The sequence below is a fragment of the Neoarius graeffei genome, chromosome 26 (genome assembly GCF_027579695.1).
Source record: "Neoarius graeffei isolate fNeoGra1 chromosome 26, fNeoGra1.pri, whole genome shotgun sequence".
Lineage (NCBI taxonomy): Eukaryota > Metazoa > Chordata > Actinopteri > Siluriformes > Ariidae > Neoarius > Neoarius graeffei.
The window spans coordinates 52,845,312-52,864,306 of record NC_083594.1 but is presented as its reverse complement, the minus strand read 5'-3'; the positions used below and the strand labels follow the sequence as shown (position 1 = coordinate 52,864,306).

Sequence of the window (18,995 nt, the reverse complement as noted above, 5' to 3'; positions counted from 1 at the left end):
GTTGCCAATTAAACAAATTAGGATTTTTTTAAGCATTACACAACTTTTTCAGTCTTTTGTTGCCCGTCCCAACTTTTCTGAAACGTGCTGCTGACATCAAATTCAAAATGAGCATATATTTTTCCAAAAACAATAAAATTTCTCAGTTACAACATCTGATATGTTGTCTTTGTACTATTTCCAATGAAATATCGGGTTTCCATGATTTGCAAATCATAACATTTTGTTTTTATTTATGTTTTACACAGTGTCCCAATTTTTTTGGAATTGGGGTTGTTTGTGTATATAAAAAACACACACTTTTTCTGAATATAATTTTTAAAAATCTGTTTTTACAAGTAACGTGAGAGAGAAACGACATTTCGATTCTCCGGTATGTTCTGGATATAAAGTGAATTGACAAAAAAAATCTTTGAATCTTGAATAGCCTTTTCTACTTTTTTTTTTTTGCTGGTGCAAGGCCTGGAGCAAAGGGTCAAAGGGGCCCTCTAACCTTTAAATAATGTGCTGGGATAATTCGTAAAAATAAATATTGGTGAAAATTTCATCTAGTACTTGTGAAACACAAGTTTTTTTTGTTGCTTTTTTCCCTTCATCTTCCTATTTTTCCCCTCCCTATAATGCAAAAAAACCCCAAAAAACAACAACAAAAAAAAGGTTTGGTCTGCCACACTATATCCAGTCAACCCCTTCCCTCTCCAGTAAACTTTCAAAATTTTCAAGCACGAAAGCAAAACCCCAAATGAGCCCCGAAAACAAACTCATGAAGAACCACCATTGCCAAATGAAATTCAGGGTAACAAAAACAAGGGAAAATGTCAAAAACATTTCTTGTTCAGGTTTGGATTTTGTGTGCCTTGATTTTTTTTTTTTTGTATTTTTGATTAAAAAGTGATTTTTAAAAAAACCTCTCTTTTATTAAGAGTTATTTTGTGACATGCAAATGGAACATGTGTGGTGTGTGCATTATGGCCAGTGAGTGACCTGAGTGCAGTTGGGTGGAGATGGGGGGAGGAAAGTGGATGAAAGGAACAGTCAAAATTATATTCATCTTCCTTTTACAATGGAACAGAAAGCTCTGGAACTGGAGAACAAACAGAGCAGATGTGGTTAAATGGTGTTTACAGGGGTGGCATGGCAAAGAACCAAGGAACAGTGCCACCACAGGAATACACTTGTGTTTGTGCTGACTTTAAAACGTGTGTGTTTCTATGTGTGGACTGCAGGAGAACACTGATGGCCTTTTCACTAGCCAGGATGTGTTTTAGCAGAAGGGTGTGAGGGCAGGGAGGAAGAGTCCAGTGACGCACTCCACACCTCAGCTCGACAGAGTGCACACACAGAATGCAGAGGTTACCTTCACACACACACACACACAAAAAAAATCCTTAAAGTTCCAAACACACCTATAATCACACAGACACTCACATTGAACGCCCCGAGCAGGAAGAGCGTGGGTTCAAGGCCCACAGAGAAGATGAGTCGCAGGATGGTGGACGCAATTAGCGCTCGGATCCCGTGAGGCTGTGGCAGCACAATCACGATGGCAAGAGACACCAACATAGCTGCCCACAACAATGCCGACAGATGAGGCTCGAGAGTTCCTGAAAGATGGACACACACACACACACACACACACACACACACACAGAACTTTAGACTCTGAACAGCTGAATCGAAAGCAGACATCATGTTCATGTGTCGTAGAAAACTCTGCTTTTTACACTCACAAACAAGAAGTACCGTATGTGGATATTTACCAGCTACTACTGTCACTGCTTGTAGATGTGAACCGTTTTGGTTTATTTTGTATTTATCATAATAAAACCACAGCATTTCTTTCAGTTTTCTGCACTAAACACGGGGACTAAACAGAGGAGTACAGAATTGGAAGGATGTCAGAATTTACTGGAGCTGGTTGGTTTGATTTGCATAAAATGTAGAAAATCTCATTTAAATACATTGCTGTGTGTTACTGTCACAGAAGTGAATGTCATCCGTCACCTGAGCTGTCAAATATTGTCACACTGGTTTTTCAGTGACATAAGTGACCGAAATTGGAGCACGTGTACCAAAAAAAAAATTGAAATGATTGTTTATTGGGCTTAAAAAGATTTTGAACTGAGAAAACAAGACAAAAAGAAAGTTTCCACTGCAAAGCATTTTTTCCTCAACTATCCTGACCCAAGTCGCCACAGTAGTCTTCTACTTTTCCTGTTCCCAGGCATCCTAATCTGCGTTTACCCAAACCATGAGTCACTCAGCTGAAATGTATTTACGGAAAATAAAACAATAGAAACGATTAGCACATGACGAGAGCAAAGTCTATTCCTAGGAACGCCAAGTGTCTCACAGAGCAGGGCAAAAAAAAAAAAAAAGCGAGAGAGACCTGTATTTACACACAAACACACCCAAGTTGGGCAGAAGTACAGACGCAGTGGATTCACCTGCTGAACATGCTCTGGCACATTCTATCCCCCTAAGGAAAGGACGAGGTGATAAAAAGACAAGGGAGTGAAAGCCTGATTACATAAACCACAAAGTGTGACATTCATCTGAAGCTTTAGTGCGAGTCTCTGTACCTGGCTTCCAGGACCTGCCCTGAACTACCACACACACACCTATCAGGGCCAACCACGTGCAAGTATGTGTGTGTGTGTGTGTGTGTCACCATGTGGGAGGAAGAGGGTGAGCTGGATTTGTGGGATCTACATAGAAGCAGCATTTAAGCTCCTAACTCCTTCCATCCCCTTCTCTTTCTCTCTCTCCCTCCCTCCCTCACGCAGAGATCAAATGACAGGTGCTGGTTACATAATGCAGGGCGCTAAAAATAGCAATCGTCTGCTGAAAGATGCATGAGCGTCGGTCTGAGAAAGGAGAGGAGCTCCAGCCCATAGGGCCCGCAGCCAGCAGCACAGCCAGAGCCACACGTCACCAGTTCCCTGCCTGCCTACATCCATTCATCTGTCTGACCACATTCTCCCTCTCTCTCTCTCTCTCACACTCACAGCAGTGCCTGATGGTGGGTCAGCGAAGGATAGGCCCTGCTCACTTTCTCTCACCTCCTGAATTACAAATGCTGCACTAAGTCATAAAGTCCCTGAACGTTTATCCAAAATGCCTTAAACTCACACAGTGGAGAAGGTGCAAGTTGTGTGTGTGTTAGGTATCTCTTGGACTACTGTGTGTACACACACTGTGTGTGTGTGTGTGTGTGTGTGTGTGTATGAGAGAGAGAGAGAAGGGTCATAGTTGTTGAAACATGTCTTTGTGCTTGTTTATGTGCATGTGTTTGGGGGCTACTGTTCAGTCCTGGGCCAGCACACACTGACCTAAATCCTAGTGAGGAGGTGTGGAGAGAAGGGAGAGGTGAGGGCAGAACCGGAGAAGAGACGAGCAAAATAAGAGGCAACGATAATAAATACAGGGAACTGAGGGAAGATTCGCTCCAGGGGTTGGAATATTTGGGACACTCAAAGACCTCAGGTTTAGCCAAGCCTTTGTGTTGTCCAGACACAAACACACGACTGCTTACTTTCATACACACAGTGTGAAACACTGTGCAGGATAAAAACAAAGTGAAATCAGTGAGAAGAGCATGTGCTTGAAGAATGCTGACTGGGCTGCGCTAAAATCGAGATGGAAAACCTAAAGAGAACAGCGATGAAAGAAAAGGAGGATCAAAGCAGAAAACCTACAAGGCGTTGTGATTGCTGTTAATACCTAAGCTTGCTTTTGTCATTTTGAATTGCACTGAGCAGAGATGCAACAATTTGGTGTGGAGGAAAAAAAAAAAAAAAAAAGGTGTGACCAATTGATCAACAGAATGAGTGTAGAAACCCAAAACCTCACCACTTCCCTTTTACCTCGTAAAGGTTGTTCATGTTCAAGCTGCCGACAGCTTGTTAAAATGACAACGAGCCTCAGTGAAGAAGATACAGATACACCAGCACCATATATTACAACCCAACCTGTTTTTATATGCATTAAACTTTTACTGGATCATTTTGAAAAAGGCAGTCAGTCAGTCAGTCAGTCAGTCAGTCCGTCCTTGTTGGATCTGCTTTTGCTCTTTCATGTGTTGCTCATGGTGACCTGAACTGAATCAGCGAGTGGTGGCGACTGGCTTGCTCTTGGCTGTGTGAAGAATTTTGGCGACAGAATCCCCATGTAAAAGGCAACATGGCTGAAAGGCTCGAGTCGATGAGAAAGCTTTAACAAAAGAGAGCTCACTGCCTGACCCAGGCCTGAACAATACACAGTTTATTAGCTCTCAAAGCGCGGCTTTTCACTTTAACACTGCAACTGCAACAATGGCAGGACTCATCTCTCTCTCTCTCTCTCACACACACACACCGAGAGAAACCGAGTGAGAGAGAAAACAACCAAAGATAAAGAGGGGCTAAAAAGAAAGATAAAAATTTTTTAGAACAACACCGAAGTAAAAACAGAGCAAGAAAAGAGTTTTTCCAGAAGAGTCTACAGACCACTCACTCTTATGCAAAATTTGAAAATTAGGAGGGGGACCAGAGTCGAAATTTAAAGAAAACGTCTATATATGGCAAAAAAAGTTTTTACGCTTGGTTGAGATGGAAACATTGACCTAAAACTAGATGTGAAAAAGACTGATGGAAACGGGTTTCTTTGAATAAACGATGCGGTTGGGATCGGAAATCACATGTTTCAGCACTATATCTAAATATATGTAATCAAACACGGTCCCTGAGGAACGCGGACGCTGTTTGGACAAACAAAGACATTTTTTAAAATTATATTTACGAAAGCAACATTAAACCTTACCACGACCATGTCTAGGATAAAGCACTGACTGAACGCAATCTTTTACTCTCTCTCTCTGTGTGTGTGTGTGTGTGTGTGTGTTTTTAACATAAAGAAGGTATGAGGGTCAAGTGTCTCAATGCGCACACACACAAAAAAAAGAAGTTAAATTACAACCCCAAATCAGAAAAAGTTGGGACGGTACAGTATGTTGAAATTGAAATGAAAACTAAAAACAATGGATTTGTAAATAATCTTTAACCATTTCTTCCAAAAAAAGTCCTGGAATTCTGATTCGTCTGACTGCAGACATTTCCACTGTGTGACGGTCCGTCACAGACACCTCCGAGCCCAGAGAAGTCGACGGTGCTTCTAGGCACAATTAACACAAGGTTTCCTTTTTGCACAGTAAAAGTTTTAACTGGTGTTTGTGGATGCAACGCCGTACTGTAGCTTGACAAAGGTTTGCCAAAGTAATCCCGAGCCCATGTGGTTCGATCAGCTATAGATGAATGATGGTTCTTGATGCAGTGAGGGATCGGAGATCACGGGGGTTCAGATTAGGCTTGAGCCCTTTACACACCGAAATTCCTCCAGATTCCTTGAATCGTTTCATGATATCACGCACCACAAAGGGTGAAATATCCAAATCCCTTCTTATCTTTCTTTGAGAAACATTGTTTTTAAAAAACATTTCAATAATTTTCTCACACATTTGCTGACAAACTGGAGATCCTCGGCCCATCTTTACTCCTCAAAGACTAGGCCTTTCCTGGATACTGATTTTGCACTAAATCATGATTGCAGTCACCTGTTGACATCACCTGTTTCAAATTCATATCATTATTTAATTGTTTTACCTCATTACTCGCCCTAAATTGCCCCGCCCCAACATTTTTTTGGAATGTACTGCAGGCCTGAAACAAAGGAATGGATGTATATGAACAAAATACAGTTGACCAACAAAACATGGAATATCTTGGGTTCATTCTGTCTGCAATGAAACACAAGTAAAAGTACATTTAGAGATCACTGCTTTCTTTTTTTATTTGCACTTTCAGACTGTCCCAACCTTTTCCGATTTGGGGTTTTATAAAGACTTAATCAGATTGCGGTGTGACGCAACTATCAGTAGAACCGACAAAAAGCACACTGTGCACACAGGATTACACCATCATGGATCAGACATGGGACTATCAGCAGGAAATCTGTGTGCACACGTGTGTTATCTGATAAACAGACGCAAGAAGTATACTAATGTCACAACAGCATTTTGAAGTTTATTATTGTGGTTTCTTTATTCATGTTTGAGTTATTTTCATATATTGTTGCTCCTGTATATATTTGCTAAATTTGCTAGGTAATGGAAAAATGGGAGGAGAATTTTTTTTTGTTAAAATTAATCCATATCTAGTCTACAGACAGAGAGAGAGAGAGAGAAAAACAATGGCTGTTTATCATGACCATTTTATATAACATGACAGTACAGTGGGGCAAAAAAGTATTTAGTCAGTCACCAATTGTGCAAGTTCTCCCACTTAAAAAGATGAGAGAGGCCTGTAATTTTCATCATAGGTACACTTCAACTATGAGAGACAAAATGAGAAAAAAAAAATCCAGAAAATCACAGTGTCTCATTTTTAAAAGAATTTATTTGCAAATTATGGTGGAAAATAAGTATTTGGTCAATAACAAAAGTTCATCTCAATACTGTGTTATATACCCTTTGTTGGCAATGACAGAGGTCAAACATTTTCTGTAAGTCTTCACAAGGTTTTCACACACTGTTGCTGGTATTTTGGCCCATTCCTCCATGCAGATCTCCTCTAGGGCAGTGATGTTTTGGGGCTGTCGCTGGGCAACACGGACTTTCAACTCCCTCCAAAGATTTTCTATGGGGTTGAGATCTGGAGACTGGCTAGGCCACTCCAGGACCTTGAAATGCTTCTTACGAAGCCACTCCTTCGTTGCCCGGGTGGTGTGTTTGGGATCATTGTCATGCTGAAAGACCCAGCCACGTTTCATCTTCAATGCCCTTGCTGATGGAAGGAGGTTTTCACTCAAAATCTCACGATACATGGCCCCATTCATTCTTTCCTTTACACGGATCAGTCGTCCTGGTCCCTTTGCAGAAAAACAGCCCCAAAGCATGATGTTTCCACCCCCATGCTTCACAGTAGGTATGGTGTTCTTTGGATGCAACTCAGCATTCTTTCTCCTCCAAACACGACAAGTTGAGTTTTTACCAAAAAGTTCTATTTTGGTTTCATCTGACCATATGACATTCTCCCAATCCTCTTCTGGATCATCCAAATGCTCTCTAGCAAACTTCAGACGGGCCTGGACATGTACTGGCTTAAGCAGGGGGACACGTCTGGCACTGCAGGATTTGAGTCCCTGGCGGCGTAGTGTGTTACTGATGGTAGCCTTTGCTACTTTGGTCCCAGCTCTCTGCAGGTCATTCACTAGGTCCCCCCGTGTGGTTCTGGGATTTTTGCTCACCATTCTTGTGATCATTTTGACCCCACGGGGTGAGATCTTGCGTGGAGCCCCAGATCGAGAGAGATTATCAGTGGTCTTGTATGTCTTCCATTTTCTAATAATTGCTCCCACAGTTGATTTCTTCACAGCAAGCTGCTTACCTATTGCAGATTCAGTCTTCCCAGCCTGGTGCAGGTCTACAATTTTGTTTCTGGTGTCCTTTGACAGCTCTTCGGTCTTGGCCATAGTGGAGTTTGGAGTGTGACTGTTTGAGGTTGTGGACAGGTGTCTTTTATACTGATAACGAGTTCAAACAGGTGCCATTAATACAGGTAACGAGTGGAGGACAGAGGAGCCTCTTAAAGAAGTTGTTACAGGTCTGTGAGAGCCAAAAATCTTGCTTGTTTGTAGGTGACCAAATACTTATTTTACAGAGGAATTTACCAATTAATTCATTAAAAATCCTACAATGTGATTTCCTGGATTCTTTCCCCCCATTCTGTCTCTCATAGTTGAAGTGTACCTATGATGAAAATTACAGGCCTCTCTCATCTTTTTAAGTGGGAGAACTTGCACAATTGGTGACTGACTAAATACTTTTTTGCCCCACTGTAAATGCAGTCTAAAATGATGCATTTTCTCAAGTTACTGATTTCTTGTGAAACGCTTGTGAACACGGGTCTGCTTTCTAAACATCTCCAGGTAACGTAGACATTCCTTTGGTACCTCAAGGGGAGATCTAAAACACACCAACAGACAAGGTACTTGGTTTTTTGCTTGTTCGTTTTAGATTTAAAAAGGACATTTAAAAGGAGGATAGCTTACCAAACTGAAGATATAAAAGGAACAGGCAAAATGAAATAAAAAAAACCACAAAGCAGCCACAACACTGTCTGCATCTCATGAACATTGGGTAAATGCCCTTTTCTGAAGGGAACAAATCTCAAAACTTGTTTATCATGCGAGTCGAAAGTTTCTCAGAAATGCTCTTGCAGAACATGTTGACACAAAGGAACCATTTTCTACAGAAATGCAAAGCAGAAGTCTGATAGAAAGTCTGAGAAAACACCAAATTTACGTTATTTTTGTTCTTGTTCACATGGGCACCAGGTGTGCTGCTGAGAAGGACATGGCTCTATGTGGACAGGTTTTTGGACGCATTTTCATCAGTGCTGTCAGGGAGCAGGTCAAAAACTTATGAACACTCAGAAATGCAGATTTGTTCCATTGGGTTTACTTTTGAAAATAAACTGGGGGGGGGGGGGGGGGGGGGGGGGGACTTTTCTGCATTTCTGATGATGTTTCTCAACACATAGACCAGGTGGGGCAGTTACAGTGTTAATCAGGCACTTCAACTTCTGCTTCAGTATTTACTGAGAGAGAGAGAGAGAGAGAGAGAGAGAGAGAGAGAGAGAGAGAGGTGTGCGGGGGAAGGAAAGGTACACAGTCCGAGTCCAAAACACTATTATGTTACACGGCTTGATAAACCAAAGAATAATAACAGTTTTTGTGGCAAGTGGCATGAGAACTGCGTCCAGAGGCGGAATCGGGTCACAGCTTTGCCCTGGATTTGTGAGGCTACAGATTACAGCCTGAGAAAATGCGGTCAGGTTCTTCCCATCCGCGTTTCACCTTTTGCACAGCGAGCGTGTTGCATGATAATACATGATGATAGGTTTACACCAACTTACCCTTATAAAACACCTTCAGCTGTCTATTTAATGTGTGAACCCAGCACACACAGGCGTGAGAATTTGGCCAGAACTGAGGGGAAATATTTCTATTCCTGTTTTTTATTTGGTTTTATTGGCTCAGTAACTTTGCCTTTTCATTCAACCGTCACATTTGCTGGGCGTGTACGGCATGTGTTTATTAGGTATTAATGACTATTTGGTGTTTCATGTTGTTAGCTTCCTTCTTTTTCTTGTGTCTCTGTGATAAATAGACCGGTGATCTTTTACAGTCTTTTCGGGAGCTTGAGGTCTGCAGGGCTTCTCATCAACGATCTAGTCAAGAGACTGAGTGGCTTATTATCAGTCACACATGCACATCTGTCTGTGTGTGGCATCTGTAACGGTCAGTCCCAGTGAAGGAGGTGTGGCATCTTTAACAGTCAGTCCAAATGAAGGTGGTGTGGTCTCGATGTCTCCCAATCACAGGACAGGAGGCGTGGCCTCTGTGTGTCAGTCTCAGTGAAGGAGACCAGGCCTTTATGTCGGTCAATTCTCATGAAGATGTGGCTTTCGACTTGTTAAAGAAAAAAAACTTTTCTCGATTAAATCAACTTGTCAATACATCACCAGACCGTCACATCAAAACAGCTCTAAATCTCATCATATTTCATATAGAATTAATAAGGAGGTGAAATTTATTTGAATCATCTCTCTCTTTTTACACATTTCAATTAAAACCAACACTGTTCAATTACTCATGGCCAGCAACAGGTCTTTACTTCTCTATGCGTACGAGTGTGTCTCACCTCTGCGGACCCCCTCTAGCGGGTAGAAGAAGGCCACGAGCAGGTTCATGAGGACGGCCAGGTTGAAGGAGATGCTGCTCCAGAAGGACATGTTTCTTGAGCACCAGTACAGAATGGGCTGAGCTAAAGAGGACAGGGGAGGGGAGGAGAGAGAGAGAGCATACACACTCGCTAACAAAACTTATCCACACATGACCATCTTCATGTAGACGCTTATTAAATTTATGGACAAAACACAAAAGCATAGCACTCATGCAAACAAATACAACATAGATGATGCAGCTTGCTTGTTGACTTGTTTTGCAGAATGCATTCTACAGATTGAGCAAGCTTGTACTGTACGCAGGCATCTGAAAGTCCGAAAACAATCTCAGGTGGAAGTCTGGTGTAAAGACTGGCACTTATTCTGTGACGGTTACTGGACGGACATAATTCCAGCGCCTGTTTTGCCAGACTCCCTGTCCTATTGTCGTTGTCAGTGATTGATTCCTTCATTCGCTCTGTATCAATTTTGTTTTGGAGACTGCGGAGTCCCATTAGCACGGCTGAGGCTAATTTAACAGGAGCACATGTTCTAAATGCCCTGAATGTCCTATTTCCACCAGGAAAAACAAAACACACATGAACAGAATTGAATCTGGTCATTAAAAATTACAACCCCGATTCCAAAAAAGTTGGGACAAAGTACAAATTGTAAATAAAAACGGAATGCAATGATGTGGAAGTTTCAAAATTCCATATTTTATTCAGAATAGAGCATAGATGACACATCAAATGTTTAAACTGAGAAAATGTATCATTTAAAGAGAAAAATTAGGTGATTTTAAATTTCATGACAACAACACATCTCAAAAAAGTTGGGACAAGGCCATGTTTCCCACTGTGAGACATCCCCTTTTCTCTTTACAACAGTCTGTAAACGTCTGGGGACTGAGGAGACAAGTTGCTCAAGTTTAGGGATAGGAATGTTAACCCATTCTTGTCTAATGTAGGATTCTAGTTGCTCAACTGTCTCAGGTCTTTTTTGTCGTATCTTCCGTTTTATGATGCGCCAAATGTTTTCTATGGGTGAAAGATCTGGACTGCAGGCTGGCCAGTTCAGTACCCGGACCCTTCTTCTACGCAGCCATGATGCTGTAATTGATGCAGTATGTGGTTTGGCATTGTCATGTTGGAAAATGCAAGGTCTTCCCTGAAAGAGACGTCGTCTGGATGGGAGCATATGTTGCTCTAGAACCTGGATATACCTTTCAGCACTGATGGTGTCTTTCCACATGTGTAAGCTGCCCATGTCACACACACTAATGCAACCCCATACCATCAGAGGTGCAGGCTTCTGAACTGAGCGCTGATAACAACTTGGGTCGTCCTTCTCCTCTTTAGTCCGAATGACACGGCGTCCCTGATTTCCATAAAGAACTTCAAATTTTGATTCGTCTGACCACAGAACAGTTTTCCACTTTGCCACAGTCCATTTTAAATGAGCCTTGGCCCAGAGAAGACGTCTGCGCTTCTGGATCATGTTTAGATACGGCTTCTTCTTTGAACTATAGAGTTTTAGCTGGCAACGGCGGATGGCACGGTGAATTGTGTTCACAGATAATGTTCTCTGGAAATATTCCTGAGCCCATTTTGTGATTTCCAATACAGAAGCATGCCTGTATGTGACGCAGTGCCGTCTAAGGGCCCGAAGATCACGGGCACCCAGTATGGTTTTCCAGCCTTGACCCTTACGCACAGAGATTCTTCCAGATTCTCTGAATCTTTTGATGATATTATGCACTGTAGATGATGATATGTTCAAACTCTTTGCAATTTTACACTGTCGAACTCCTTTCTGATATTGCTCCACTATTTGTCGGTGCAGAATTAGGGGGATTGGTGATCCTCTTCCCATCTTTACTTCTGTGAGCCGCTGCCACTCCAAGATGCTCTTTTTATACCCAGTCATGTTAATGACCTATTGCCAATTGACCTAATGAGTTGCAATTTGGTCCTCCAGCTGTTCCTTTTTTGTACCTTTAACTTTTCCAGCCTCTTATTGCCCCTGTCCCAACTTTTTTGAGATGTGTTGCTGTCATGAAATTTCAAATGAGCCAATATTTGGCATGAAATTTCAAAATGTCTCACTTTCGACATTTGATATGTTGTCTATGTTCTATTGTGAACACAATATCAGTTTTTGAGATTTGTAAAGTATCGCATTTCGTTTTTATTTACAATTTGTACTTTGTCCCAACTTTTTTGGAATCGGGGTTGTACAAGCCACTGATAAAGGACTGACAGAACATCCAATTAAATAGAAGCCTCCATGGCTTCTCTATTCAGAGCCACTCAAATGAACTTGCGAAGCACATTCGAACCGCTGACCTTGGAGCACAGCCTATTTAAACTTAACTCAATCTACTGAACTTTATATTCAGTTAGCACTCCATACAAACCATATCTGTGGAGAAAAAAAAAAAAAAAAGAACAATTTGTTCAATGTCTTGAATCTGTAAACACCTTGGTGGTCATGTGGTACTTGTGAAATTGCATTAATTAACCATCAAGGTCAGATTTATTTTCAAAGAATAAAAAACAGGAACGACATTCAGGACATAACAACCAGAGTCTCTGGACGATCATGAATCTCATCCATGGACCCATTTTAACTGAAACCTCTTTCAAGCTCTGTGGCAACCACGATTTTGACCTCGAGTTAGTTTTCAATGGGACAGAGGAACATGAAAAATAATAAATAAAGTTAGCAAGACGTTAGTGAAATTTTTATTTCTGATAACACCAATTCTGTCTGGTTTTTAATTAGTTCGTAGGCGCTCAGTATGCAGACGTATTCATTCATGGGTCTTGCCCTGCAACTCCAAGATTTATGCATGACTCATGTTAACCATCTGGTTAGCTCACATTTACTGTCATCTTGGTGAAATAAATGGAAAAAAAGGTGATTTTTCTCATTCACAATTTTCTGTTTCATCTTTATGGAACGGAAACGAATATTTAAACTCGGGCAAGATGTATTTCTTGGTAGTATCACGTGGAAGACAAGACGATTAACAATAACGAGGCTTTCCTATGCATTCTGGCTGAACATTATTAAACATTCTCTACTTCGATTTAATCGCTCTGGAGGATGGTCGTAAATGGAACAATAACTATGCATACTTCTTGCTGAGTTACCTCATTAGTTTTAACTCCGACCACAAGTAAAGTCGTTCAAGTTCGGTGCGTGTCCAACCAAAATCAGTTTTCAGTTGGACAAACTGCAATGAAGAGAATGCTCCAAACTGCTAGGCTAAATATTTGGCGACATTGGATTTTTCACTGACAAGGTAAAATTCCCACAAGACGACTTATTTGCATCTCTGGGTAACACTTCCTGACAGTTGCATTCTACTCGCAGCATTGCATTTCTTCAAAGAAAGTGTGATTTCGTTAAATATTGTTTAAAACAGATGCAAGAGATTCTCTCTCCTTCATTGACCCAACGTAGAAATATAGTAAAATAAAAACACCATTAACCATCCAGTATATCACGATGTCTTTAGGTCATGCTCTACCTTCACAACCCCCGTGCCAACAGACAAGGTTTCTGGCTCTGAGGTTCTGAACTGATAAAGTGCAGTTGTGTGGGTAAAGATCATTTCCACCCTCCCACTGAGGAAGAAGCAGCACTACACCTTAACGCATTCAGCCTTTAACTATAAACTCATGAGGGGAAGCATTATTTTCCATTACCGTATGACCAAGACATCCTGACACCACTGAAGGAAAGTTGGCCTTCCCGTGTACAAGGTTACTCTGGCCTTATTCCAATTACCGAGGGCTCTTTGGTGGCATATAATTAAAAAAATAAGAATCTAATACAGAATAAGCAGAAAAGCTTTTTTTTTTAAATTTGGTTTCTTCTCAACTTTGTACTTCATTTCATTCCTTTTTCCAAAGCACTTGCCATTCTCAGCTCTCTCTCCAAATTTTATGAACAGAAGCAAGGCTTGATTGTTTCCCTTCATTTCTCCAGAGGTATCGCTCATCCTTCCTTCTAGATTCAGAGCTCTTTTCTTTTCCTCCCACGTATTTCGTCATCCTTGACACACACCTGAACTTTTATCAACCCCTTCCTCCTACTTGCGCTCTTCTCTTCTCCCTCTCTCCTTCCCTCCTCCAAAGGAGAGGCCTGATAAATCTGCTCCATTTTCCAGGGAGCTCGCTGAGAGCCACATGTCTGTTTTAACCCAGATGTTTTCTACTCTGCCAGCAAACAAAGACTATTACACTTACAAAAAAAGAGTGTATGCGCATGCCTTAACAGAATTAACTTATATTTCCTACTTTACACACCCTCCTCACTCCCCTGGCATAATGAGGTCAGGGTTTTGCCTGAAGATGATGCCCTGAGCTGCACCCAGAGAGTGAGCGAGTGTGTAAATCACCTTATTTAGGACATAGAGGAAGTGAGAGGGGCCACGCACAGGGTACGGAGTCTGCGCTACCAGAGGTCTCTTGAGTACCTCGCAGTTTCTTCTGCCAGTTCATCTCATTGAAGAGGTCCTCAGAGCGCAGGAAGAAGTCGTTGATTTTGCTGCCCTGTTCGTCTCGCTCCGTGGTGTAGTACACACGCAGCTTGGACTCCTGCGTGAGGAACTCGCAGATGTTGGGCACGGGGAAGACAATCTGCTCCATGGTGCGGTCCAGGCGCACGATCTGAGCAACAACCACAGGTCACCTGTAACACCTTGTGAAACCATCATGAGTAGTGTACAGTCTATACATAAAAATAAATGTGCGTTTGCAAGCGTGTGCGTTAGCTCTTCTGAGACACCTGACTCAGACCATGAAGGGCTGACGAATTAACTAACACATTATGGAAATTCAAAGTCAAAACAGTAGTCCTTGCTGAAACACTGGGATAAGATAAAAGAAGTATTCATGACTAAAGTGTTTCATGAATATCTCAGTTTTCTTTGAATACACTGGTATACAGTCATAGTACAAGACTGCCACGGTGTCTTTCAGAGAGTAGAATCTGAGGAAAGGAGAGCCAAATTGGCTGCCAGAAACAGGAAGTACAGACCTCTATCTGAGCTGTGTGTTTGGCATAATACTCCAGGGCTTCGTCACCCTCACCGTACGTTCCTCCTGCTTTCAGCATGGCCTGCAGCTCCTTGTTATGTCTCGCCAGCTGTAGACATGTTCAGAAAGCAAAGTGATATACAACGGATATAATAATTTAAAAAAAAAAAAGTGTACACACCCCGTTAAAATGATTTTTTTTCTTCTTTTACATCAGAAAAACCTGGGACAACAATAAATCATTTCAAAACTTTCCCCACCTTTAATGTGACCTATAACCTGTACAATTCAATTGAAAAACAAATCTGTTAGGGGAAAAAACATAAAAAAAAAAAAAAATAGAAAACGTACAGTAAGCTAGTTGCATAAGCGTGCACACCCTTAAACTAATACTTTGTTGAAATGCCTTTTGATTTAAATTACAGCATTCAGTCTTTTTGGGTTCACACCTGCCATCAATTAAAATGACTCTGATTAACTCCAAATAAAGTTCGGCTGTCCTCGAAGGATTTTCCTGACATTTACTCAGTTGCATCCTCCAGCAAAAGCCAGGGTTCACAGACAGCTGACAAAGCATCAAAGGGATCTCATTTGTTGAAAGGCATCAGTCAGGACAAGGGTACAAAAACATTTCCACAGCATTAGATACACCATGGAGCACAGTGAAGACCGTCATCAAGAAGTGGAGAAAATATGGGACAACAGTGACGTTACCGAGAATTGGACGTCCCTACAAAATTGATGAAAAGACAAGACGAAAACTGGTCAGGGAGGCTGCCGAGAGGCCTACAGCAACACTGAAGGAGCTATAGGAATTTCTGGCAAGTACTGGTTGTGTATTACATGTGATGATCTCCCGTATTCTCCACATGTCTGGACTATGGGGTAGGGTCACAAGACGGAAGCATTCTCTTACAAAGATAAACATCCAGGCCCGGCTAAATTTTGCAAAAATAAATAAATAAATAAATAAATATATATATCAACTCTCTCAAAAGCATGTGGGAAAATTTGTGATGGTCTGATGAAACCAAGATTGAACTTTTTGGCCACAATTCCAAGAGGTATGTTTGGCGCAAAAACAACACTGCACATCACCAAAAGAACACCATACCCACAGTGAAGCATGGTGGTGGCAGCATCGTATTTTGGGGTTGTTTTCCTTCAGCTGGAACAGGGGCTTTAGTCAAGGTGGAGGGAATTATGAACAGTTCTAAATACCAGTCAATTTTGGCCCAAAACCTTCAGATGTCTGCTCAAAAGCTGAAGATGAAGAGGAATTTCATCTTTCAGCATGACAGTGACCCCAAGCATACATCAAAATCAACAAAAGAACGGCTTCACCAGAAGAAAATTCAAGTTTTGGAACAGCCCAGCCAGAGCCCAGACCTAAATCCAATTGAAAATCTGTGGGGTGACCTGAAGAGGGCTGTGCACAAGAGATGCCCTCGCAATCTGACAGATTTAGAGAGCTTTTGCAAGGAAAAGTGGGCAAATATTGCCAAGTCTAGATGTGGCAGGCTGATAGACTCCTATCAGACACACATCTTTGGGTTCTCCTAAAGATCTGTTCAGTACTTTGGGAGTAACGGCAGGTTGAAGTTGGTTCAACAGAGTACACTCTCTGCTCACGTGACGTCAGGAAACTTCAGTGCTTTTTGAGTCAGGGGAAAGCAGTCAGGCTCTTTCTCTCTCTTTTGATCGGTTTCCGACTAGATCACTCGTGAATATCAATCAGATAACTTTTATTGGAATGTTCTCTCGCTCTCATGGTTTCTGATGAAGTATACAGCAAAAAATTTTCCATCTGCTAGTTTTGATGTTAGGATTCACAGGAGACTTTGAAGTGAGTTTTCATAGCTTTACCTACTTATTTTTTAAGATCAAACCGATTCATGTAAATAAATAACTATTTGAGAATATAACTGTAGTTGTTTTGATGAAAAATAGTGAGATCTTAGTCGTTCCTGGGTCAATGCTCCATTAAGATCAGGGCTTTGAACCGGTTCAAGGAACGAAAACGAAAACCGGGAACTTTTTCTATTTCACATGGAACAGAAATGAAACCAGAAACTTTATTTTTTATGTTCCGGAACAGAAACGCTTATTAAAAATAATGGTAACCGGTTAATACAGGTTTTTATTTCGTTCCTCAAAGTTTCCGTAGCCTACAAATAAAAAAAGTCATTCTTCTCCTGCGCAAGTTTCTATGACCAGCTGGGGTTCACTTCCTGTGTGACGTTCGCTGACTGAATGGAGAGAGCGGGAGGGTGGACTACTATCACGTCTCCACATCTTAAATAAGAGGTAAATACTGCAGTCTATCGTTATTCAAAAACGTCAATTTCAAACACGATATCAATATATTTGTCCACGTTAATGAGAGGCTCGCAAACATTAAATGACGTTAACCTCTGTTAGCCTATCAATGCATACAGGGCTTTCCACTAAGGCTCATACTAGCCAGCCATGACAAATAAGTAGCCAGCCGGGGGGTGTTAAACACAAAATAAACTCCGCCGAGTGCGCGCGCGTGCACACTACTGCCTCCGCCGAGTGCGACACCACATGTCGGGGCCGCGGATCAGCGAAGTCGGCGGGGAATTTGTGGTTATTATCGGTACAAACAGCACGAATCACAACTTAAATGAGTGCGGTTCAGTTTGACATTGTCAGTCCGTTAGATAAACATTTAATTTTATTAAAATCGAAAATTAATATTTAGAACCTGTGGGCTACAAAAATAATAGTCATTAAAGTAGCCGGCTGGACTTAATTGTGTGCCGGCTGTATGGCCGGCAGCCGGTGCTTGTAGAAAGCCCTGTATAGGGCCTGACTAGCCTTTGGTAACACACTAAACGAATCATCTTTCATTTTTGGCACCTTTTCTGTTTGTGTAGATGGGAAGACATACTGAGAATCCAAATCGCCAACATTTGAAATAATAATTGTTTTGAATTATTTCTTGTCTTATTTAATGAAGGTTGTAATAGAATTAGCCTACATTTGGCTTAAGCTGGATGAGACAGAGACATAATTTTATAGCCATTTGTTAAACAGCTGACAGGGAACGTAATTAACCGTTCCGGGAACGAAAATTTTTTGTTCTAACCGGTTCGGGAACGTCTATTTAATGGTGGAACCCAAAACCGGAAACGTTAAAATTCCGTTTCTGTTCGGAACGAACCAATAGGAAAAAAATTCTGGTTCAAAGCCCTGGTTAAGATCAGTCCAATCAGAGTTTCTCATTTGTCGAGGTTTCGTCGCAAGAATTTAAGTGGCGGGTTGCTGGCCCTGCACACAACCCCGCCTGGTTTTGTAGACTGCCCATCGAGGACTGAGGCGGTGCAGGTGCTATTAGCCAGCAGCAGCTCCCCTGGGATCCGTCCCACCATGGTAGAACCTGCCAGGAGCAGGGAGAACCTTACAGGACAGGCCTGATGGTTTCCCCCATGCCCCCGGTGGTATCGCAACCCAAGGTCATTGCTGTAGCTCAGGGGCGTCAGAAGCATTTTTAATGTGGGGGGGGGGGGGGGGGGGGGGGACCACACTGGCAGGGGTCGTCCCCCAGAAAATTTTTAATTAATTAGATGCCATTTCCTGCATTCTGGTGTATTTTTAACAGGTTGTTAAACACATAATTTTACCTTCAAAAGTCACTTAATTCAATGACTATTTTCGAGACTCAACAATAAGTCCTCATTTAACTAGTCCATATATTCATCAGCCTGTTTTTAAACCCACTGCTCTGCCGAAGATAATGAGATGAATGTGACACAATTTATCAACAACAGTGACTTTCTTGCGACCCTGTAGAATAGGATAAAGTGGCTAGAGAATGACTTCATGGGTGCATTTTACTTTTTATTTTGTGTTTCCTTTTTTATTTAGTTTTAGATGCAACACAACATGCCACTGTGCCAAGCAATAGTGACACTCAACTGTATGTTTAAAAATAAGAATATTCATAATTTCACACAATGAACAGGCATGACATGGCATCATGCAAACCTCATAATACAAAATCATACTGTGTCAAGCAACGGTGACACATAAAAAACAACTTCACACAATGAACAGGTGCAATTTTGTTCACCACCAACAGCGACTTTAGTGGGTGCATTTTACTTTTTTCACACAAAATCACACTGTCAAGCAATGACACATAAAAGAGAACTTCACA

The 18,995-nt window shown here is 41.6% G+C and overlaps 1 protein-coding gene across 1 annotated transcript in view; it reads right to left on the bottom strand.

The window, feature by feature from the left end:
* The window catches only part of itpr1b (inositol 1,4,5-trisphosphate receptor, type 1b), a 167,953-nt gene that overhangs the window by 26,428 nt on the left and 122,530 nt on the right, over positions 1-18,995 (bottom strand). Inside the window, 4 exon segments of the mRNA XM_060910776.1 lie at positions 1,429-1,604; positions 9,740-9,862; positions 14,251-14,443; positions 14,814-14,921. Coding sequence (XP_060766759.1) covers positions 1,429-1,604; positions 9,740-9,862; positions 14,251-14,443; positions 14,814-14,921 — 600 coding nt within the window.